We start from the raw sequence: 19,118 nt of genomic DNA, 5'->3' as shown, positions 1-19,118 counted from the left end.
TCTGATTATCGCATGCACCGTAAAGCACTTATGTGTGATCGTTTTTACAAAGCCTTTTAAATAATGAAGCCTTGCACTCCTGTGGTTGAATTGTTTTTTATCAATTAACACAGCGCTTTTAATTTTCGGAAAGAGCTGGTACGAATGTGCTTATCGGCAAAGTTTGGCAGAGTGTATTTTTTGTCTTTTGTATAAAACCCACACACACGGGACGCGATTCCGCAACTCGACAAAAATCTTTATTTTTTTAAAGCATTTTAACCTTCTGTCTGCATGACAGTAATTGTCAAGAGTATCATAACTCGAAAACTGTGTGCCGGACGGCACTGCTGGTTTTTTCTCAACAATCGATTTTTTCGACAATCTCAACAATCGATTAAATCGATTTTACATTTTATCATTTGAACGCTTGTTTGGCACAAAAACTTATATTCTAAAGAAATTATTTTTGAATAATTCTTTTTCTTTAGACTTTGCAGAATTTGCACATGTTATCAGCTAGTTCCAGGCTGCATGGAAATCAGCTAGATAAGTCAGATTGATTTATTTATAATTGAAATTGAACATTTGAAGATATAGGCTTATATAAGCGATGGAAAGTCGCACATTTTCACAGATTAAATCTTAATTGTCTCTTTAACGCTACGATTTCGCTGCTTAGGAGTAAACAAATGCTGCAGTTTCATTATCGCGTTTCTGAATCTTATCTTTGCCATTCAGTAAAAGTAAGTGCTCGGTTCTTAAGCATTGTTTTGAAGCAACTGTGAGATGTAAACTAATTATTTATACATTTGCTTTTTTAAACCTGTCAAAATACGCCTTTTTTAAACTTCGCCGAACGCAAGGGCAAGGGTTTGTAAAAATGTAGTCCTATTCTAAAATGGATCATTACGCCAAGATAGGTCCTGGTCCTAATTCGATGAGAAACAAATAAAATTTTTCTAAATTGTACACTTCTGCCAATACGAACTGTGTTTTATATATATATATTTTTTACTCTATATATGCGATAAGTACTTGCGATAACTAAAAAGCAGTTAAACGTACACCCTCTTGCATTATTTTCTTACTAAAATTTGTTAAAGTCGCGGTACAAAATGTTATATAAAATATGTGATACTTGTTTATAAAAGAAACGCGCAGTGTTGAAACAAATGGGAGCCAATTGGGGTTCAAAGAAATGTTTTAAAAGGGCCACCCCTTATTATAAGTGAAGCGAACGTCGAATAAATCTATACAAACTACTTACATAACATTGAAAATCTAGCGGCAAACAAGAAAATGTAGGAGCGAGAGGGGGAAGATAAAACACATATCGATCAGGGCTCATTAGGCGCGTGTTTATCATCTCAATATAAAGCGCCCTGTCCAAAATAAGGCTAACTCTGGTATAAAACCGTAATTGTTTAAGGTGGCCCGCCGTTACCTGATAAAGAAGTAATTTCAAGCCACAACGTCCAACCCGCTGTTCAACTGAACTGCAATTTTCTCTGTTATGAAGACCGAAGATGTGTTGGATTTAACTTCCAGACAAAAAAGAAAGACGTCATAAACTGTCAACTGACCAACACCACTGTAAGAAGCAGCAACGTAGGATCTGGTGATTGGACTTTGTTTCACAATGTTCGTGTGGTAGGTTAATTGACATCATTTGAAACTAGAATCGTTTCACATTAGTGGTTACTAGAAATTTGGAACATCATTTGTACAGTCATTTATGAAAACAGGCCATATACGTGTGCATACAGCGGTTCATCTTCAAAGAGGTGAAGGCGAAAGGAGCCAGTCAAAAGGCATTTTCTAATATGATACTAATAAATATTCCTTTTCTTCAAGGTTTATGGACGCGACTGCAGTGAACTTTACCGTATAAATGGAGAAAGAACAGACGGTGTTTATGAAATAGATCCGGACAGGACGGGAAGTTTCAAAGTTTTTTGTGATATGACAACGTCCGGTGGAGGATGGACAGTGATTCAACGTCGTCTCAATGGAAGCGTTGATTTTTATCGAGGATGGCAAGATTACAAAAACGGCTTTGGCGATGTCAACAGAGAATACTGGCTTGGTCTTGACAGAATACATCGGATGACAACTGCCTTACAAAATGAACTTCGTATCGACATGGAAGATACTTCTGGAAACACCAAGTACGCACAGTATGAAACCTTTGCTGTCGGTAGCGAACAACAAAAGTATATTTTAAGCATTGGAGGATACGCCGGTAAGACTTACACCCTCGAAGAACATCATGTGAAATCATGACGTCATGCTGCGCATCGATAAAAATAATTGGGTTATCGTGCGCCTGGAGTCGTTTGTCCCGTTCTACCAACTAAGGACTGGTTTCCAGTCAGAAAAATTAACCTTTGGACCAGATCAGTATGGAAGAGAGCAGTATGGTTTCTTTTGCCCTTAAGACTACTAGTTTTGGCTGCGAACATGCGGATAAAATAAATTTTTTCTCCGATATACGGTCGGAGAATAATTTTCCGGACTGGAAACCAGCCTTAAAAAGGAAAGGCAAAAATATTTACGCATGAAAATATAATACAATTTTCCGTTGCCGAAGTGATACGACATGAAAGAAGTTATAATTCAGTTTTGTCGATTGGTTGATTTTTATACTCAGATTAGCCGCCATGCAGAGGTAAATGAGGTTGACAAATGTTTCGTAGTTGCCAAATTTTTACGTCTCTCAAAACTAAATTTTTCTTTAAGTTGCATGGAAATTTGCAGTGTATAGCAAGGCTTTACTTCATATAATCGTTCCCACTGAGTTTTGAAGCGAATTTTTTAAATTCAAAAAGGATTTAGGCCCTGTCCACACGTAGCCGGGTTTTTTAAAAAACGGAGATTTTTTCCTCCGTTTTCAAAAAAATTCGCGTCCACACGTAGCGTATTCGAATCGTTTTTGCCCGTCCACACGTAAACGCGAAAACGAAGGAAATATGATAGCATAATGATAATGCCCAGCGTCGAGCATGCGCATTGCCTAGCAGAATTAATTCTTCCAAACAATCGCAGGCTCAAAATGCAATAACCTTGGTAGTAACAGCTATGTTAATTAGGGCATTTGGTAAAACTACTTCGTATTTACTTTGAATTCGCTTCGTACTCGCTCTTTCTCGAAATAAAATATCAATAAAATGGCTAAATCTACAAAAGGAGCAACGAAATCTAAGGGAAAATCCAAACCTGACTCATTCGTCCTGTGAAGCGATATGGGGAGGATCTCCTGCTACATCAACTATAGGTGCTGGAATTGAGTCGACTGACATAATGTCTGAACTCGAGACAATAAGCTCCAGTTCAACAATGTTCAAGGATCAAATTTACAATAATTATTTAAAAGTTCTAATGTAAAATGACCTGGGTTTTTAAACAGACTGCCTCAAGGGTCAAAGTATCTGGTGAGGATTCTCCTTATTTTCTTCCCTTCACTCTCATTACAATCAGTAGTGAAGTGGTCTAGATGGCTTCTTATTTAATCGTTTTAGAACGATTTTTTGTGAGGATGAGACGGAAAGCATCTTCATCAAATTCATACGCTTTCTCAAATATTCTCCGTGAACGTTTAACATTGTAACATGCAGCTGAATGCATGCAATTATACTTGAAATAAGCCCAAGTAAAACAGCAATAACATTTTGGTTCGCCATCTTGGATATATTCAAAACACGCGCCTTATCGAATATCGACTGGGCCCGACTAACAACGTCATCGTATTCGAAAACCTCCGTTTTCGCCCGTCCACACGTAAACATGAAAACGGCGTTTTCGAAAAACTCCACTCTGGAGAGCGTTTTTAAAAACCTCCGTTTTCGGTTACCGAAAACGTGGTTACGTGTGGACGCAAGGCCAAAACGGATAAAAAAACCTCCGTTTTTAAAAATATCCGGATACGTGTGGACGGGGCCTTAATACTATATATGCACATCGTGTTCAATGCTGCACAAGATGCAATCTTGTCAATTGAACATTCTAACAAGTCATAGACCGCTTGAGAAAATTTGTATTGGAAATAAGAATTCATAATTCATACTTTGCTTTAGGTACAGCAGGAGATTCTTTGTCACAACATAAAGGAATGGCGTTCACGACCAAGAATCGTGACAATGATGCATATGTGAACAACTGCGCTGTGATATACAAAGGTGCTTGGTGGTATAACCATTGTCACAGTTCCAACCTGAATGGCAGGTATCTTTTTGGCAAACACAGTTCGCATGCTGATGGCATCAACTGGTTCACATGGAAAGGGCATTATTTCTCACTGAAATCGACATCAATGAAAATCAGACCACTTTGGCACTCATAACGGAAAAACGGAACTCCATGCAATATATGATAATAATTATTACTAAGTTTAGTTAATCTTCTTTCAGTGTCACGATAGTTAACTCCTGACTTATTATCAAACAGATATATCATTTTGTCTAACCCATGTGACCCGTTGGAAATATCGATTAAAAATATATACTCATGTATCCTAAGTTAATTAGTATCAACAATTTTACTCAGTAATTCACGGTTTTATTTCGCCCCATAAGAGGGACCTTGGGACCGGGGGATTCCCGTAGCAAGTTCCGGTGTTATGTAACCACCAGCCTACCACTAAAGGGCCATTGCCGAATATATTCCAATATATCGGGGCTAATAAATGACTTGTATGTTCTGGATACTTATTGACTATAAACCTGCATGTGTTAGCATAATTAATTTCATAATCTAAATACGAAAATGTCTCGTTTTTTGAGTTATCATATGTATTGGTGCTATATTATAACAATATAATTATTAGGTATTAAACGCTACACATGCAGGAAATGTCGAAGCATTAAAAGCTAACTCACTAGGGATTTGTTTGATCGCGTTTTCACTATAACTATTACGTAGGACATGACAGGACGCATCTTATCGCTACCTCCAATTGTCGTATACTAATATTATTGGGTGCGTTTTTGATAGAAGGCTGTGAGAACAAGACCACGTATTGATTATTGATCATTAATCAATTAATTATTGATCATTATTCTGCAGCCCGTGTCACGATAACAAGTGACCAATGTAGCAACGTCACACCCAAAGCGATTTTGAAATAAATGGAAAGTCATCAGTTCGGGTTTGCATATATGCTATGGTACAAAATATATACCTTACGAATATACAAAATTTATAAATTCAATGGTTACATCATCTTCAAGTAGTTCGATTCCATGATCTCAAAAGCTCTTGCAAGCAGTTTTCTTGTCATTTACATTAACTTTCTTGCGGCACAACTCAAAGGCTGCCCGGACGACGATTAAAAGTTGAAAAAAAGGGGGGGGGAGACACATATATTTGCCTGACAATCGTCATGCAGGTTCAAACTAAATTGTAGAATGATCTAATTGCTCCATGAAACATATCAGGGACAATTGGATAATGCTTTTCTATGCTTTCTAAAGAACGAAGTTATGCTATTGGTTGAAAAAGAAATGTATTGTAAAGTTCAACCAATGAAAATCATTCTTGCGATGAGCTTCAACCCTACCCACAAATCAATGCGCATTGATAAAACGTCTTTTCGCGCACGGTAATCTTACGTGTATTCCCAAACGACTTGATTGGATGATTGTAAAATTGGATGATTGGAATGTTACAACGTTTTCTTTGAGGAATCCCAATGAATTTTTTTTAAAAATGAGGTGAAATGTATTTATTGAGGTGAAATCTATTTCGAGTAAAAGTGAAAGCTTTTCCTAGGTGATGTCGTATGCATGCAAATGACAACATGCTTTGTCGAAACTTTCTGTTTAAAGCATTTTGTCGTCCTGAATAAATTTTGTAAAACACAGCCGTTTCGTTGTGTCCATAAAATAATTTAAACATACGTTCATAGGTTTGTTAACGTTCACATAAATAAAACATATTTAAAATACACTATACAGCGTGTATAAAACGGAGAGGAGAAACATTTTTGTGGGTAGCCTGCGCATGCGCGGCTAACCACTATGTAGTCGAAAAAGTGTCCGGATGTTTGTGTGTGGGTGCCACATCTTCGGCAATCGTCGGATGTACGAAAGATGGCGATTGCCAATTGTTCTTCTACTTCCCTTGTTCTTCCCCGTTGTTTTCGAGGAACGGAAGCAACCGAAGTCACGTTAATACGTTTGTCAAAACTTAAAGCGAAGGTGATTAGGTCTAGGTAAGTACTTTAAAGGCGAAAAAGCAGTGATCGGTGAGCGTTGAATCTACAACTACAAAGTTACACTGATAGAAAATAAATAAAACATTACTTTATTCGGCAAATTGCAGTAACAAGTTGCCCTGTTTTATAAATTATAATGCAATATTTCACCTGTCAATTTCTTGCTTGTGGACTATTAAACCAAATACATGACCTTATTGCAATGGTAGTAACAAGTTGCCCTGTTTTATGAATTATAATGCAATATTTCCTTTCAATTTCTTGCTTGTGGACATGCACTGAGCTATTAAAGCAAATACATGACCTTATTGCAAATGGTAGTAACAAGTTGCCCTGTCTTATAAATTATAATTCGGCAAATGGTAGCAACAAGTTGCCCTGTTTTATTAATTACAATGCAATATTTCAACTGTCAATTTCTTGCTTGTGGACATGCAGCTATTAAACCAAATACATTACCTTATTGCAAATGGTATTAACAAGTTGCCCTGTCTTATAAATTATAATGCAATATTTCACTTGTCAATTTCTTGCTTGTGGACATGCATGCAGCTATCAAACCAAATGCTTTGGAGTTTAAAACGAAGCTTTTATTTGAACATAACTAACAAAAACATATTTTTTAAAAAAACAAAACTTTTAACACAAGTGCATTTCAACTGAACAAAAATCTTTAAAATATTTTCAGATACATAGATGAATCCTTTAAAATTGTTATGCTGAAATGTTTGAAACAATTTTGGACTCTTTAAGTTAATAATGTTTTAAAAGGCTACCCACATGTACGCATTGCGTACTTATTTTTTATGTTGTGTAGGTCAATTTAGGTAAAATGGTTTTATCGTATTAAATAGCAAAAGCGGAAAGCGATTGTTCAAATTCGGATATTATACACAAAGCATTCCAAAGTTTGCATCTGCCATAAAAAGAAATTCGAACCTAAAATTGCAGCGAAACTCGCCCGTGTGAACTGTGTATCAATTCAAACTAAAATCACGATGAACATCACAAAATATATTCTCCTGGGGCCGGTTGTATCAAGCCCGTTTAGCTTAAACGGTGGATAAGTCAAAATTAAATAACACTCTTACATCTCTCTTGAGTGAGTCAACTTGAATATTATGCACTGAATATGTAGTTGTAAACAGTATCTTTGTATTAAGGTTAAAAACATTTAGTTTGCTTCTTGAATAAAACGATAGACTTGCTTTCTATTTTGAACTTAACCACCGTTTAGGCTAAACGGGCTTGATACAACCGGCCACAGGGCGCTTCGCTAAACAATACCATATTAATGCAATAAAACTTAACGCAAATACAAAGCTGCATCAGAGTAATCGCATGAATAAACACGATTGGTATAAAACACCGGGAAAACAGCAAATTTTCACATTTTGCCACGAAGACGACCTGGCTGCATATACAGGAAGGAATTTTCGTCCCGTCCACCTCCCCTCGGCTGCGACACCGTCTCCTCGCCGCCCTTTACTCTTAGCTGAAAATCATTTTGTTCCCATTATTAGTTTATTTTCAGCCATGGTATTGTGCAGTGGGGCGAACGGCGAGAATATATTCAAAATAAAACCATTGGTAATAAACAACCAATGTAGAATTCATACGGGACGCTCGTTGCAAATTAACATGTTCTACATGGCAGAATTTTAAATTATTGAAATAATTAAACCACAGGTAAGCGCTGGTACTCAAGAAAATACAAGAAACGCATCCCTGTGAACAATACTCAGTTGAATATGAATATAACACGATCTGTAATCAGAGAGAAATATTCCTTCGTTTGCAAACAGTTTGCATGTGCCGCTATATTGTGGACATTGCCAGTTATTGCACGGCAATCTACATTTCAACAAAAACCATCCGCGTAGAGATTGAGGTCAATAGGTTAGTATATTATTTTACCGAGTACAAGGAAAGTTATTTAAATTTAACTGCAGTTCGGGTTCAGTGAGTTTTCCGTAAATAGAGTCACTTTGTACTTGCGGCTAAAGAAATGAATCCAGTCCGGGCTGTGATTGGCTGGCTTATCAATAGTCTGAATTTGAAAGGACAAGTATTTAGTAATCTGTAAAAAGTAGTAATTTGTAATCAGCGATAAAATAAATTCAACCTTTGTCGGTAGTCCGTTCACAACATCTTAAACTCCCTATTGTTGGGATGGCTACACACTAAGGAAATTATGCACAAAGCATTCACAACTGGTTTGTCATAAGACGAAATTCAGAACCAAAATTACAATAAAAATAGCCAGTGCATGCGAAATGTTTTTAAAGCCCCATTCACATTGAGCACAATTTAGGTTTGGTACCGATGAAATTGGTTCCGATAAAAATTGAACCATCTACTTTAGGTAGTTTAAATATCATTAATGTCAATTTTATCTGTACCAAAATTGAAAATTTACATATAAAATTAGTACGAGTGAAATTTTATGCTGTAACTGTAACTATATATTTAGCATTCACAATGGTAATTGCACTGAGTGGAGTGCAATTATTTTGGTGTTCAATCAAACACGTGATTACAAGATCGCACGACCGCGAAGCGGAGTGCGATTTGTTATCACAAGTTCGATCTCACACCAAAATTGCACTCCACTCAGTGCAATTTCCACTTTATTATAATTTTTCATTTTGAAAGGAACAAAAAATTAAACAAGTTCAAAACGATTTATTTGCTGAAAGAAACGCAAACGGTGTAAAATGTAAGTAATTTTTATTTATTTTTGTCAAGAAATTTTGCGAGGCATTTGAAAATTTAGAATAATAAAATTTTGTGCCATTTTCCCCTGTAATTTGATTAGATAGTTGACTCACTCAAATAGTAAATCTGATTGGCTATTGTGGTTCAGAGCTTCAATCTTATTGGCTTATAATTAAATGACGTGAATAATCAGCTATTTATAGTAATAATATTTACTCTATTAATAATTACACTAGTTTTAACCAGTCAGGTTGCGAGAAACACCATTAATTTCAAAATGAATATAATAAAAAAGAGGAATGGAGTAAATTAACTCATCAGAGTGTCAACATAATGGTAGCATCATCATTCATAAGCACATCATTGGCTAGTGCAATATTACTCCCGATTTCAAGGGGGGAGGTATTTTTTTAGAACTCGTGTGAGTAGGGAGAGAGTAAATATGTATATTGTTTTAGTTTTTAATAAAATTTGCTATCCCAATAAAACATTAATGATCTATATAAGTTGACTAGTAACGCTACTGGATCCAGAGGGCATAGTCAGTTGGAAAGGATAAAAGTCTGATTCTAAGATATTCATACTATTTTCGTACTCGGGCACTGAAGCCCGTTTTCCACTAAGCGAATTTATTCGCACAACACGAAGGGATATCTAAAATCCGGTGATGTGATTGGTTTGCGAAAAAATTCGCCGCGAAAAAGTAGAATCGCTTCCTACTTTTTATCTCTTTGCGCAAATAGATTCGCCATGGCCGTAGCTAGACCGCTTCATTGGGGGGGGGGGGGGTGTATATTCATATATTCATGTTTAGATACCGTCAAAACAATAGCGTACCAAAGAAATCAGTCGGGCATAAGACGAAGTGACTATACACCTTCCCAATTACGCTTCTAGCTACGGCCCTGAAATTCGCCAAGTAGAAAACGGGCTTAAGGTGGCTCCCTACAGTTCTATGGTTGTATCGCGGTAATTTTGTCGCGCGCGAAATAGTACACGCAACACGCGTGGCTGATGTTGCATGCAGGGCGGGCTTTTTAAAACTTGTCATTGTGAACTTTTGATAAACACGCGCGGGCCTTCGCGGGATGTCGACTGGTCGCGCGAGGAAATTGAAATCCTGATTTTTGTGACGTCATAAACATAAAAATAAATGTATTTTTTTCGTTTTTCCTTCGGTAAATTCTTTTCAAACTTTACACAGTTTTCTGTAATCTTGAAATGCGTAAAATGTGCAAGTTTTAAGAAAATCGTACGAGCCGAATTTTTTTTAATTAAAAAACAGGATTTTTTGAGGATTTAAAAAAAAGTGCTCGTACGATTTTTTTTAAATGCTAACATTAGAAAGAATTATGGATAAGATTACTGTGTGGAAAAAATTAGAAAGTTTTACCGAAGAAAATTTGAAAAAATTATCTCAGAGTCTGTAAATTGGCCCTTTTTAAAATCGTTATGTTACCATGGCAACGAGGAAATTTTATGAAATTTTATATATTTCGTAATTTGCGATATCATAGCAGTTATGTGGCCAAGTTTCGTGATCATACTTTGTAAGATGATAAAATAAAGGTCTTTCCAACACAATTGCGCATTACACAATCAAAACTGTAGGGAGCCACCTTAAGTCTGTGTTATTACAATTTGTTTCCGCGTGGATCTCGACCACGGTGGTTCCTACCTTCAATAAAGTCAATTTTTTAGCAAACGTGTTGTTTTCGTCATCTCCAAGTAGTTCGATTCCATGATCATCTAGTGAAAGTTTTGGGATTGTTGGCGAAAAACCCTTGCAAGCAGCTTCCTTGTAATTTTTTAACTTTCTTGTGGCACAACTCAAAGACTGTCCGGGTAACGATTAAAGGTTAAAAATAAACGGGGGATGGGGAAACAAATATAATTGCATGACAATCGTCATGCAGGTTCAAACTAAATTGTAGAATGATCTAATTGCTCGATGGAACATATCATTACCCATTTCCTGAAACGTGTTTTCCCGCAGGATACATAATCTTATTCCTAAACGACTTGATTGAATGATGCATGATTGGCCTTGTTACAAAGTTTTCTTTGAGTTTTCTTTTACAAAGATTTCTTTAAGTTTTTTTTTCTCCAATGAATTTTTTAAAAAGATACTTTCAAAAAAGTATAATTATTGCCGTTAATTCTATTGTGCAGATAACAACATGGCTTCTCCTGTGCGGATAACAACATGCTTTCTCGAAACTTTCTGTTTACTTCGTCGTCCTGTCGGTCTAAATAAATTTTGTAAAACTACAGCCGGTTACTGTGTCCATTAAAATAATTAAATCCATGCGTTCATCGTTTGTTAACGTTCACATAAATAATATAAATTTGAAATACACTTCAGCGTGTATAAAACGGAGAGGAGAGACTCTTTAAACCTAAGTTGTATACGAAATGAGTTTACTTGCAAATTGTCATTCATGCATGTTTGCATGTTGCGTAGGTCAATTTAGGGAGAACGTTTTTATCGTATTAAATAGCTAAAACGGAAAACAGATGTTAAAATTAGGATATTATACACAGAGAATTCAAAAGTGTATGAGTTACTAAAATTACGATAAACATGACAAAATAAAACCATTGTTAGTAAACAACCAATATAGAAGTCATACGGGAAGCTTTTGCAAATTAACATGTTCTACATGGCAGGTTTTTAAATTATTGACGGAAATAGCAGCAATAATTAAAACCACAGGTATAAGCGCTGGTGCTCGAGAAAATACAAAAGCAACGCATTCCTGTAAACAATACTCTCTTGGATATGAATATAACACAGTCTGTAATCAGAGAGAAATATTCCTTCGTTGGCAAACAGTTTGCATGTGCCGCTGTATTGCCAGTTATTGCATGGCAATCTACGTTTCAATAAAAACCATCCGCGTAGAGATTGAGGTCAATAGGTTAGCGTATTGTTTTGCCGAGTACAAGGAAAGTTATTTAAATGTAACTACAGTTCGGGTTCAGCGCGTTTTGCGTGGCTGCATGGCGGTATATTATTGATTCAAAACAAGAATTTAATTAAGTCATCATAGGCCGTCGTCTAATGGGCAAAAAGTGTCAGTTTCGTTGCACACCTCTTTAAACTAAAAAAAAACTACGTGTTTCTATAGAATAAAATACGCTGAATTCAAATCCGGAAAGTTCCCGTAGTTTACTGCTGCAGTTTCTTTGCAATTTATGATAAAAATCGTTGAATCTACAGGATTTCGCAATAAGATTCCCAAAAAATGCATCACCCACAAGTCGTAATCGGAGATAGGTTATCTCCGAACGCACTGCTTCATTAACAAAATTTCACTTCCAGCACATTTTGACATATGTGAATTGTCTTGGTTGTAAACAATGCATGAACCATTGCATGAGAAATAATCAAGTATGGAGGAAAATGCAGCCTCATGTATTATTCATTTTGGTGATATTTCAAATGAATTCTTGCGACAATTTACTGCTGTGTCGCTTTCGAAATTTATACATTGCCGGAAACAATGGTTGACGTTAACTGGCGCTCAAAATGAGGTAGCAGTAAACTCTCTAGAGTACTTTACAGACCTCGACGAAGAAAAATTCTCTAGCGATGAAACAATTCCCCAGCGTAGCTTGCAATATCACATCGACTGTTACCGAAGGTTTACAGACAAGACTAAAATTGAGAGAGCACAGCGTTCCGCCAAAGCTTTACCAGGCAAAAGCAAAATCAGCGAACCTGCGGCGAAAAAAACCAAGGTTGACTCAGAAGAATACACAACGACACGAGGTAGACTTTCACGAGCTGCTGCAGCTGGATCTAAATCCACCCATGTCTTACCAAGAGTGTGTTTAATATGCAAGAAAGAAGAACTGACGTACACTTGCCCGGTTAGTGAAACAAATGTTTATTAACATAGGAGTGCACTAAATGAACCATGGTAGATTGCACCCTGATGTGTCCTACTTTAGTATACTCCACCTAATTCCAGATTATTTTACTCATCAAGGGGTGAGCATTAGCACTTAATCAGTTAACTGCTATCTGCCTTTTTGTCTAGTTAACAAATTGATTGGCATTGCACCCTAATGCATCCTACTTTGGTCAATTAATTGTCAAAGAGAGAGCGCTAATACTTAATGGGTTAAAACATCATTCTGTAACTTTTCCAGGTAACCAAGAAAAGAACAATTCAAAAATTGACTCAAAGCCAGACATTTGATGCAGGTAAATTACGACTAGCAGCAAAAAAAAAGATGAGTCCATTTTAATCCACATTAGGGACCGAGACTGTGTGGCAATTGAGGCATGCTACCACAAGAAATGTTATGCTGGGTACACAAATTTTTTAAATTACAAGCAAACTGATGAAAAAGTAGGAAATGTTTATGAGAAATCATACGAGTATTTCTGTGAAGAGGTTGTCAAAAGACGGCTGATAATAAACAAAGAAATCCTTTTCATGCGCGACCTGTTGAAAGCTTTTGTCAAGGCTGTTAATACAAAAGAAGGATTGGATGCCTCAAACTATAGAGCACATCGGTTAAAGGCAAGACTAAAGAAAACATACCCTGAACTGACTTTTCATACACCTGGAAAAAAGAATTCAGTGACTAGTTTTCAGTGAATGTCTGAACAAGGGTGATATTGCAGAAATGAACATAGATGACAGCCATGAGAGTGAAGATAGTCAAGACAGCCAGGAGGAAATTTCAACTGATATGCCAACCACATCCAAGAAGAATGAAGATGAAGAGCAACTCAGAACACTTTTTCATGCTGCGATGATACTTCAAGGCCAAATAAAAGATTGCACCAATTTCTATCAAAGCTGGCCACCAACACCATCTGAGCTCACCACAAAGAATGCTGCAACAATGGTTCCTCCTTCATTGGCACTTTTCCTTTCATGGTTGCTTGGATTTTCATCTGTACCAACTATGGATGAACATTTGAAACTCAAGGAGAAGGATTATTTGAAAATGCTTTCCATTGCACAAGACATTATATATGTAAGCTCAAATGGTAGAAAGCACACACCTAAATCCCTTGCTCTTGGTATGGCAGTTAGACAGATTACAGGATCTTATCAACTCACAAAAATTCTCAATGGATTTGGAAATTCAGTTTCACATCCAACAATCCGGTCATTTGATACAGCTCTAGCTTTACAAGCTAAAAGAAACATAGTGGTCATACCAGAAGGAATTATTCCAAGCAAATTCACGATGATGGTTTGGGATAATATTGATTTCCTTGAGGAGACACCAACTGGTGCTGGAACTACACACATGGCTAATGGTATCATAATTCAGCAGACAAACGACAATGAAGAACCAAACATAAGGCCTAGACCTTAAATCCATCAAAAAGTCTGTGCGATCTTTGAAGACTCCTGAGGAACCACTGCAAACTTTTGTTTTAGGCAAGAGAGAATCACCAAAGTTATTGCAATTTTTACAAGAAGATGAAATCAGCACAAGTTTGGTTGCTTATAAGCCCATACTAAACCAAAGTTTGATGTTGGACTTTATATATGTTATTTGCAAATTCTTTTGTGATGACCTATCTGTGCTACTTCCTGGTTGGACAGGATTTAATACACTGATGAATGAAAAGCCTGCAAGTGTATCAAAAATTGGTTATCTTCCTGTTATAGATGCACCAGTTACTGACTTTGCAACTATTTTTGGCATATTAAGAAGAAGTTTAGACATTGCCAATCAGTTACAGCTTCAATATGCAGTGCTGATTTTTGACGAAGCAGTTTATGCTAAGGTACAACAGGTACGATGGAAATATGAGGAATTTATGTCAAAGTTCATTGTCCGTTTGGGAGAATTCCATTCATGCATGTCATATGCTACAGCAATAGCATGTCGCTTTCGTGATGCTGGCTTGCAGGTTAGTGTGTGATTATGATAATTTTATTACCTTTAAAAACAGGGTTGGGAATTTGGGTGGTGGTTAAGAAATTTGCTCCAGAGAATACAGTGTGTTTAAAAATAAAACTGAAATATACTTTTTCACTCCTTTAAAGGATATATTTATTGAATCTGAAATTGTTGCACAAGGATCTTTAAATGGTGTGTTTAGTGGCAAGCACTATAACCGATGCATTCGTGCCCACAAGTTGGTTTTTGAAGCGATGGAAAGACTTCGTTTTGAAGCTTTTTTAGACAGTCAAACAACTCTTCAAAAGTCTGAAATCATTGGCTTAGTGAAAGAAATAAGTGGCAACTTGAATAAAGAACATTTCGATGCTTATGTAGAAAATGTCACAATACAAGAGATTGGAGAAAGATAAGTTTAAAATCTTTTTTAAAAATATGTTCATGTATTTAGTCTGACTATGTAAAATTCTGAATTCAACATTTTCAAGTAGTGACATAACTTGTTTTGAAAATCAGATGAGCAACATGTGTACCCACCCTTACTGGAAAGCCAGTAACTCATTACAAGCAATTTAATTTATACATTTCAGCAGTTCATCGAAAATGAGAGTCAGAGGAGTGCTACTTTTCAGTTATGGTCATCCTATATCGACATGGTATACCTGCTGTTAACATTTATCAGAGCAACACGCACTTCAGACTGGATGCTCCACTTATCTACAATTAGAGCAATGCTGCCTTGGTATTTTGCATATGATCGCATAAATTATGCAAGATACATGTCTACATACTGGCTGGAGATGATCTGTTTGGATGACACTCATCCAGTAAAGTGATGAAAATAAATATCTTCTGTTCACTTTATATAGGACAGAACACAATTGCACTTAGTAAACAAAATTGCTCCTGCTATTTTTTAAGGTGCATCTGCTGAATTAAGTTCAAAGTGGACTGTTCAACGCCAGCAAAATTATGGATTTTCCGCAATTGCCTGTGATCAAGCAATAGAGCAAACATGCAACAGAGATTCCAAAACTAAAGGTGGAATTGTGGGCTTAACACAAAATAGAGCAGCTATAAACAGGTGGATTCTTGCCCAAGCTGACAGGTCTGCAATAACAAGGAAGTGTGAATTAATGGCAGGAGTTGCAGAAGAACAAAGGTATACTCCTGATGTTATACTATAACAATTGAACAGAGGGTTCCTTACAATTGTACAGAGGGTTCCTTATAGCAAGTACACATACAAAGTTTGATTAAATAAACTTATTAATATGCGTAATTTCTTTAAGAATGCGTAAAGATCTTGATAACACCCATAGCAGTAATCATGAAGAATCTGTTAAGCAAGTTATATCAACAGTGTCATCCATGTCAAACCCATTCAGTCCTGACAGTCCCAAAGAACTGGTCAACATTTGCAGCGGAGTGGTAGCAGATGAAGTAACGACAGCTGATGTGAAAAATGCATACAATAAGGGAGACCAAAAGCTTGAGGATTTCTTACACAATAGATTATTATGTGAGGAACCAGATATCTTTTCAAATATAGGAACAATGAAACTGAAAACATTCAAATCCATGTCAAAATCCAAAAAAGTCAAAACGTCTTCTGGTTCCACGGTTACGGTGAAAAATGATGCACGTTTTTGGGCAAGGCTTTTGGTTATTGCAAAGAATCGAGACATTGATCTTGAAAATGTGTTTACATACTCACTGAGAGCATATCCGCGCGCCTTAGCAACTGATTACGGTGGTCTGGTTAAGACATCAAAGTCTAAACTGCTTCATACTCTGGAGAAAGAGGCTGGAGAGCCATTGATTGAGCAGATTCCACAAAACAGTGCCACAATTATCGATGGTATGGCCTTACTGCAAGCGTTGAAAACCAAAGACATCCCAGAAAATTTTGGGCAACTGGCTGAATTACTACTGAAGAAGATAATTGCTATTGCTGTTTTCAACAAATCTCAACGTGTGGACTTTGTTACAGACAGGTACCCTGAGATCAGTACAAAAAATGTTGAAAGAACAAGCAGAGCTGCGTCTGGTACAAATGTGTTCTCAATACTAAGTGAGCAACAGAGAATACCAAGACAGTGGAAAAAATTCATGAATGTGGGAAGCAATAAGGAGAGACTAATTGACTTTCTTGTAGAGGAGTGGAAAAAGGCTCCTCTTTCCAGGTTGGGATCAGTGGAATTTTTTGTCACCAAACAGGAGAAATGCATTAAAATTCATTCAGCTGGCGATGCTGGTGTTGTTGTTGCTGAAGAGATTTCAGAATTAGAATGCGATCATGAAGAAGCTGATACTAGAATGTTTGTTCATGCCCATCATGCAGCAGAGTCAGTTGACACTGTTGTTATTAAGAGTCCAGACACTGATGTGTTTGTGATTGCTATTGCCAGTCAACCAACCATTGATGCAAAGCTGATATTTGATACAGGAACTGGAAACAATCAAAGACGAATTGACATTAACGAAGTTGCTGCCTATTTTGGTACTCTGTGGTGTAAAGCAATCATTGGCTTTCATATATTTACAGGTAAACATACATTATAGCACTTTTGAAAAGGTTTCTTGAAAGGGTATCATCAGAGAGGTAACAGCTTAAATGTGATCATACTATCATTTTGTCCCTTTTTACTGTTCTAGGCTCTGACTCAACAAGTGCTTTCTTTGGAAAAGGTAAAGTACGAGCATTTAAAGTAGCAAGAAATAGTGTGGAATTTTCAGAGGCATTCGCTACTCTTGGTGAAGACGTGAACATCCCTGAAAATCTTGGTAAAATCTTAGAAAAATATGTTTGCTATCTTTATGGGCAAGATAAAGCCAAATCGATTAATGATGCACGCTATACAATGTTTAAATTTGGTAAATGCACAGAAGAGTCACTCCCACCAAATTCCGACAGCCTCCATCAACATATCCTCAGAGCAAACTTTGAGTCCTATGTCCGCAAGCATGCAACAATTCCAATTTTGGCATCACCCTCACCAGTGGGATATGGTTGGAAACTTGAAGAAGGTGAGTTGCAAATTGTATGGGGAACACAACCTCCTGCACCAGAGAGCATCCTTGAATATGTTGATTGCAAATGCAAGAAAGGGTGCACAACAAACAGATGCTCTTGCCACAAATCTGGTTTAAAATGCACTGAATTGTGCCAGTGTAATGGCTGTGAAAACTATGAATCAGCGGAGGAACTGAGTGAACTTGAAGCACAGTTTCTAGAATATGAGTATGGGGAAGAAGGCGATGATTATGATGATTAGATTCTGGTATAAATTGTATAAAATTAATAAAATAGGTATTACTAGCTGCAAATGTTACAGCAGTTTGAGAGTTTATTTGCCCTGTCTAATATAAATATTCTCTGTAAAACACATTTTACAAAATTTAACAAAACTGATCGTAAGCTGAGTATAGTCAGCGTACTAGTTCATGTGCACAAGTACTATTACATGCACTGTATATTGTTTAGTTTTTACAACAGCGTAGCAGATATATCACACATAAGTGCTGAAACATTTTAATACTGAGCAAAGATGTATTATCATACAACTGTTTGTTTACCTTAAATTTATGTTTTCATTTATACTGTTAGCTGAATCGAACTGAACCATGAACTTGTTTATTTGTCTATAATATCACATATCTCAAAATGTGCTGGAAGTGAAATTTTGTTAATGAAGCAGTGCGTTCGGAGATAACCCATCTCCGATTACGACTTGTGGGTGATGCATTTTTCAGAAATATTATTGCGAAATCCTGTAAATTTAACGATTTTTATCATAAATTGCAAAGAAACTGCAGCAGTAAACTACGGGAACTTTCCGGATTTGAATTCAGCGTATTTTATTCTATAGAAACACGTAGTTTTTTTTTAGTTTAAAGAGGTGTGCAACGAAACTCCATTTCTAGAGCCTTTTTCGGAAATAGACGACGGTCTATCAGATTGTCAGCATAGAGATAGCATCATACGTTATATCCACAGCATAACAAGTACGAAAGAAAATTTAAAGAAGGTAACTTTTACTTGTGTATGGTACAAAGTACAAAGAACTATTACTTTGCAAAAAACTTATACAACAGTGCTCATTCATAGAAATGCGAATAATTTGGACCAAAACAGTCAAATTTGCATCGTGTAACGATAAACACAGGTTGAGCATTCCGATCTTAAGTTTTGAATGCAATTCTACTAAATAGTTTTCCAACTAACCCTGCATGGCGTTATATGTCACATATATATTTGACGGTGTTATATTCAGATATAGCAACCGCTGATTAATGAAATTGCCGATGGAGAAGCTAAGCGATG

The 19,118-nt window shown here is 36.5% G+C and overlaps 3 protein-coding genes across 3 annotated transcripts; all 3 read left to right on the top strand.

The window, feature by feature from the left end:
* The first annotated feature begins 880 nt into the window (after positions 1 to 880).
* On the top strand, positions 881 to 4,321 carry LOC114538130 (microfibril-associated glycoprotein 4-like). Its single transcript, XM_028559243.1, has 4 exons — positions 881 to 902; positions 1,412 to 1,632; positions 1,837 to 2,224; positions 4,056 to 4,321. The coding sequence occupies exons 1-4, from the start codon at positions 881 to 883 to the stop codon at positions 4,319 to 4,321; spliced, it is 897 nt and encodes a 298-aa protein (XP_028415044.1).
* A 7,805-nt stretch (positions 4,322 to 12,126) lies between these two features.
* Positions 12,127 to 13,168, top strand: LOC114538128. Its single transcript, XM_028559242.1, has 2 exons — positions 12,127 to 12,787; positions 13,070 to 13,168. The coding sequence occupies exons 1-2, from the start codon at positions 12,308 to 12,310 to the stop codon at positions 13,166 to 13,168; spliced, it is 579 nt and encodes a 192-aa protein (XP_028415043.1). The 5' UTR covers positions 12,127 to 12,307.
* Positions 13,169 to 13,552: 384 nt separating this feature from the next.
* Positions 13,553 to 18,529, top strand: LOC114538127. Its single transcript, XM_028559241.1, has 7 exons — positions 13,553 to 14,198; positions 14,245 to 14,801; positions 14,938 to 15,200; positions 15,375 to 15,618; positions 15,712 to 15,953; positions 16,084 to 17,339; positions 17,450 to 18,529. The coding sequence occupies exons 1-7, from the start codon at positions 13,553 to 13,555 to the stop codon at positions 18,067 to 18,069; spliced, it is 3,828 nt and encodes a 1,275-aa protein (XP_028415042.1). The 3' UTR covers positions 18,070 to 18,529.
* The last annotated feature ends 589 nt before the right edge of the window (positions 18,530 to 19,118 follow it).

Source organism: Dendronephthya gigantea, unplaced genomic scaffold (genome assembly GCF_004324835.1).
Source record: "Dendronephthya gigantea isolate DGI-Jeju-01 unplaced genomic scaffold, DenGig_1.0 000175F, whole genome shotgun sequence".
NCBI lineage: Eukaryota > Metazoa > Cnidaria > Anthozoa > Malacalcyonacea > Nephtheidae > Dendronephthya > Dendronephthya gigantea.
The sequence above is the reverse complement of the archived record's forward strand: the minus strand, read 5'-3'. Positions and strand labels throughout refer to the sequence as shown.

Coding starts and splice junctions, on each gene's coding strand:
- LOC114538130 (XM_028559243.1), top strand. CDS start 881: ATGGATCATTACGCCAAGATAG. Junction 1,633..1,836: donor TGTTTCACAATGTTCGTGTG/GTAGGTTAATTG, acceptor CTTTTCTTCAAG/GTTTATGGACGCGACTGCAG. Junction 2,225..4,055: donor AAGCATTGGAGGATACGCCG/GTAAGACTTACA, acceptor ACTTTGCTTTAG/GTACAGCAGGAGATTCTTTG.
- LOC114538128 (XM_028559242.1), top strand. CDS start 12,308: ATGGAGGAAAATGCAGCCTCATGTATTATTCATTTTGGTGATATTTCA. Junction 12,788..13,069: donor AACTGACGTACACTTGCCCG/GTTAGTGAAACA, acceptor TAACTTTTCCAG/GTAACCAAGAAAAGAACAAT.
- LOC114538127 (XM_028559241.1), top strand. CDS start 13,553: ATGAACATAGATGACAGCCATGAGAGTGAAGATAGTCAAGACAGCCAG. Junction 14,199..14,244: donor AACTACACACATGGCTAATG/GTATCATAATTC, acceptor ACCAAACATAAG/GCCTAGACCTTAAATCCATC. Junction 15,619..15,711: donor GTTTGGATGACACTCATCCA/GTAAAGTGATGA, acceptor GCTATTTTTTAA/GGTGCATCTGCTGAATTAAG.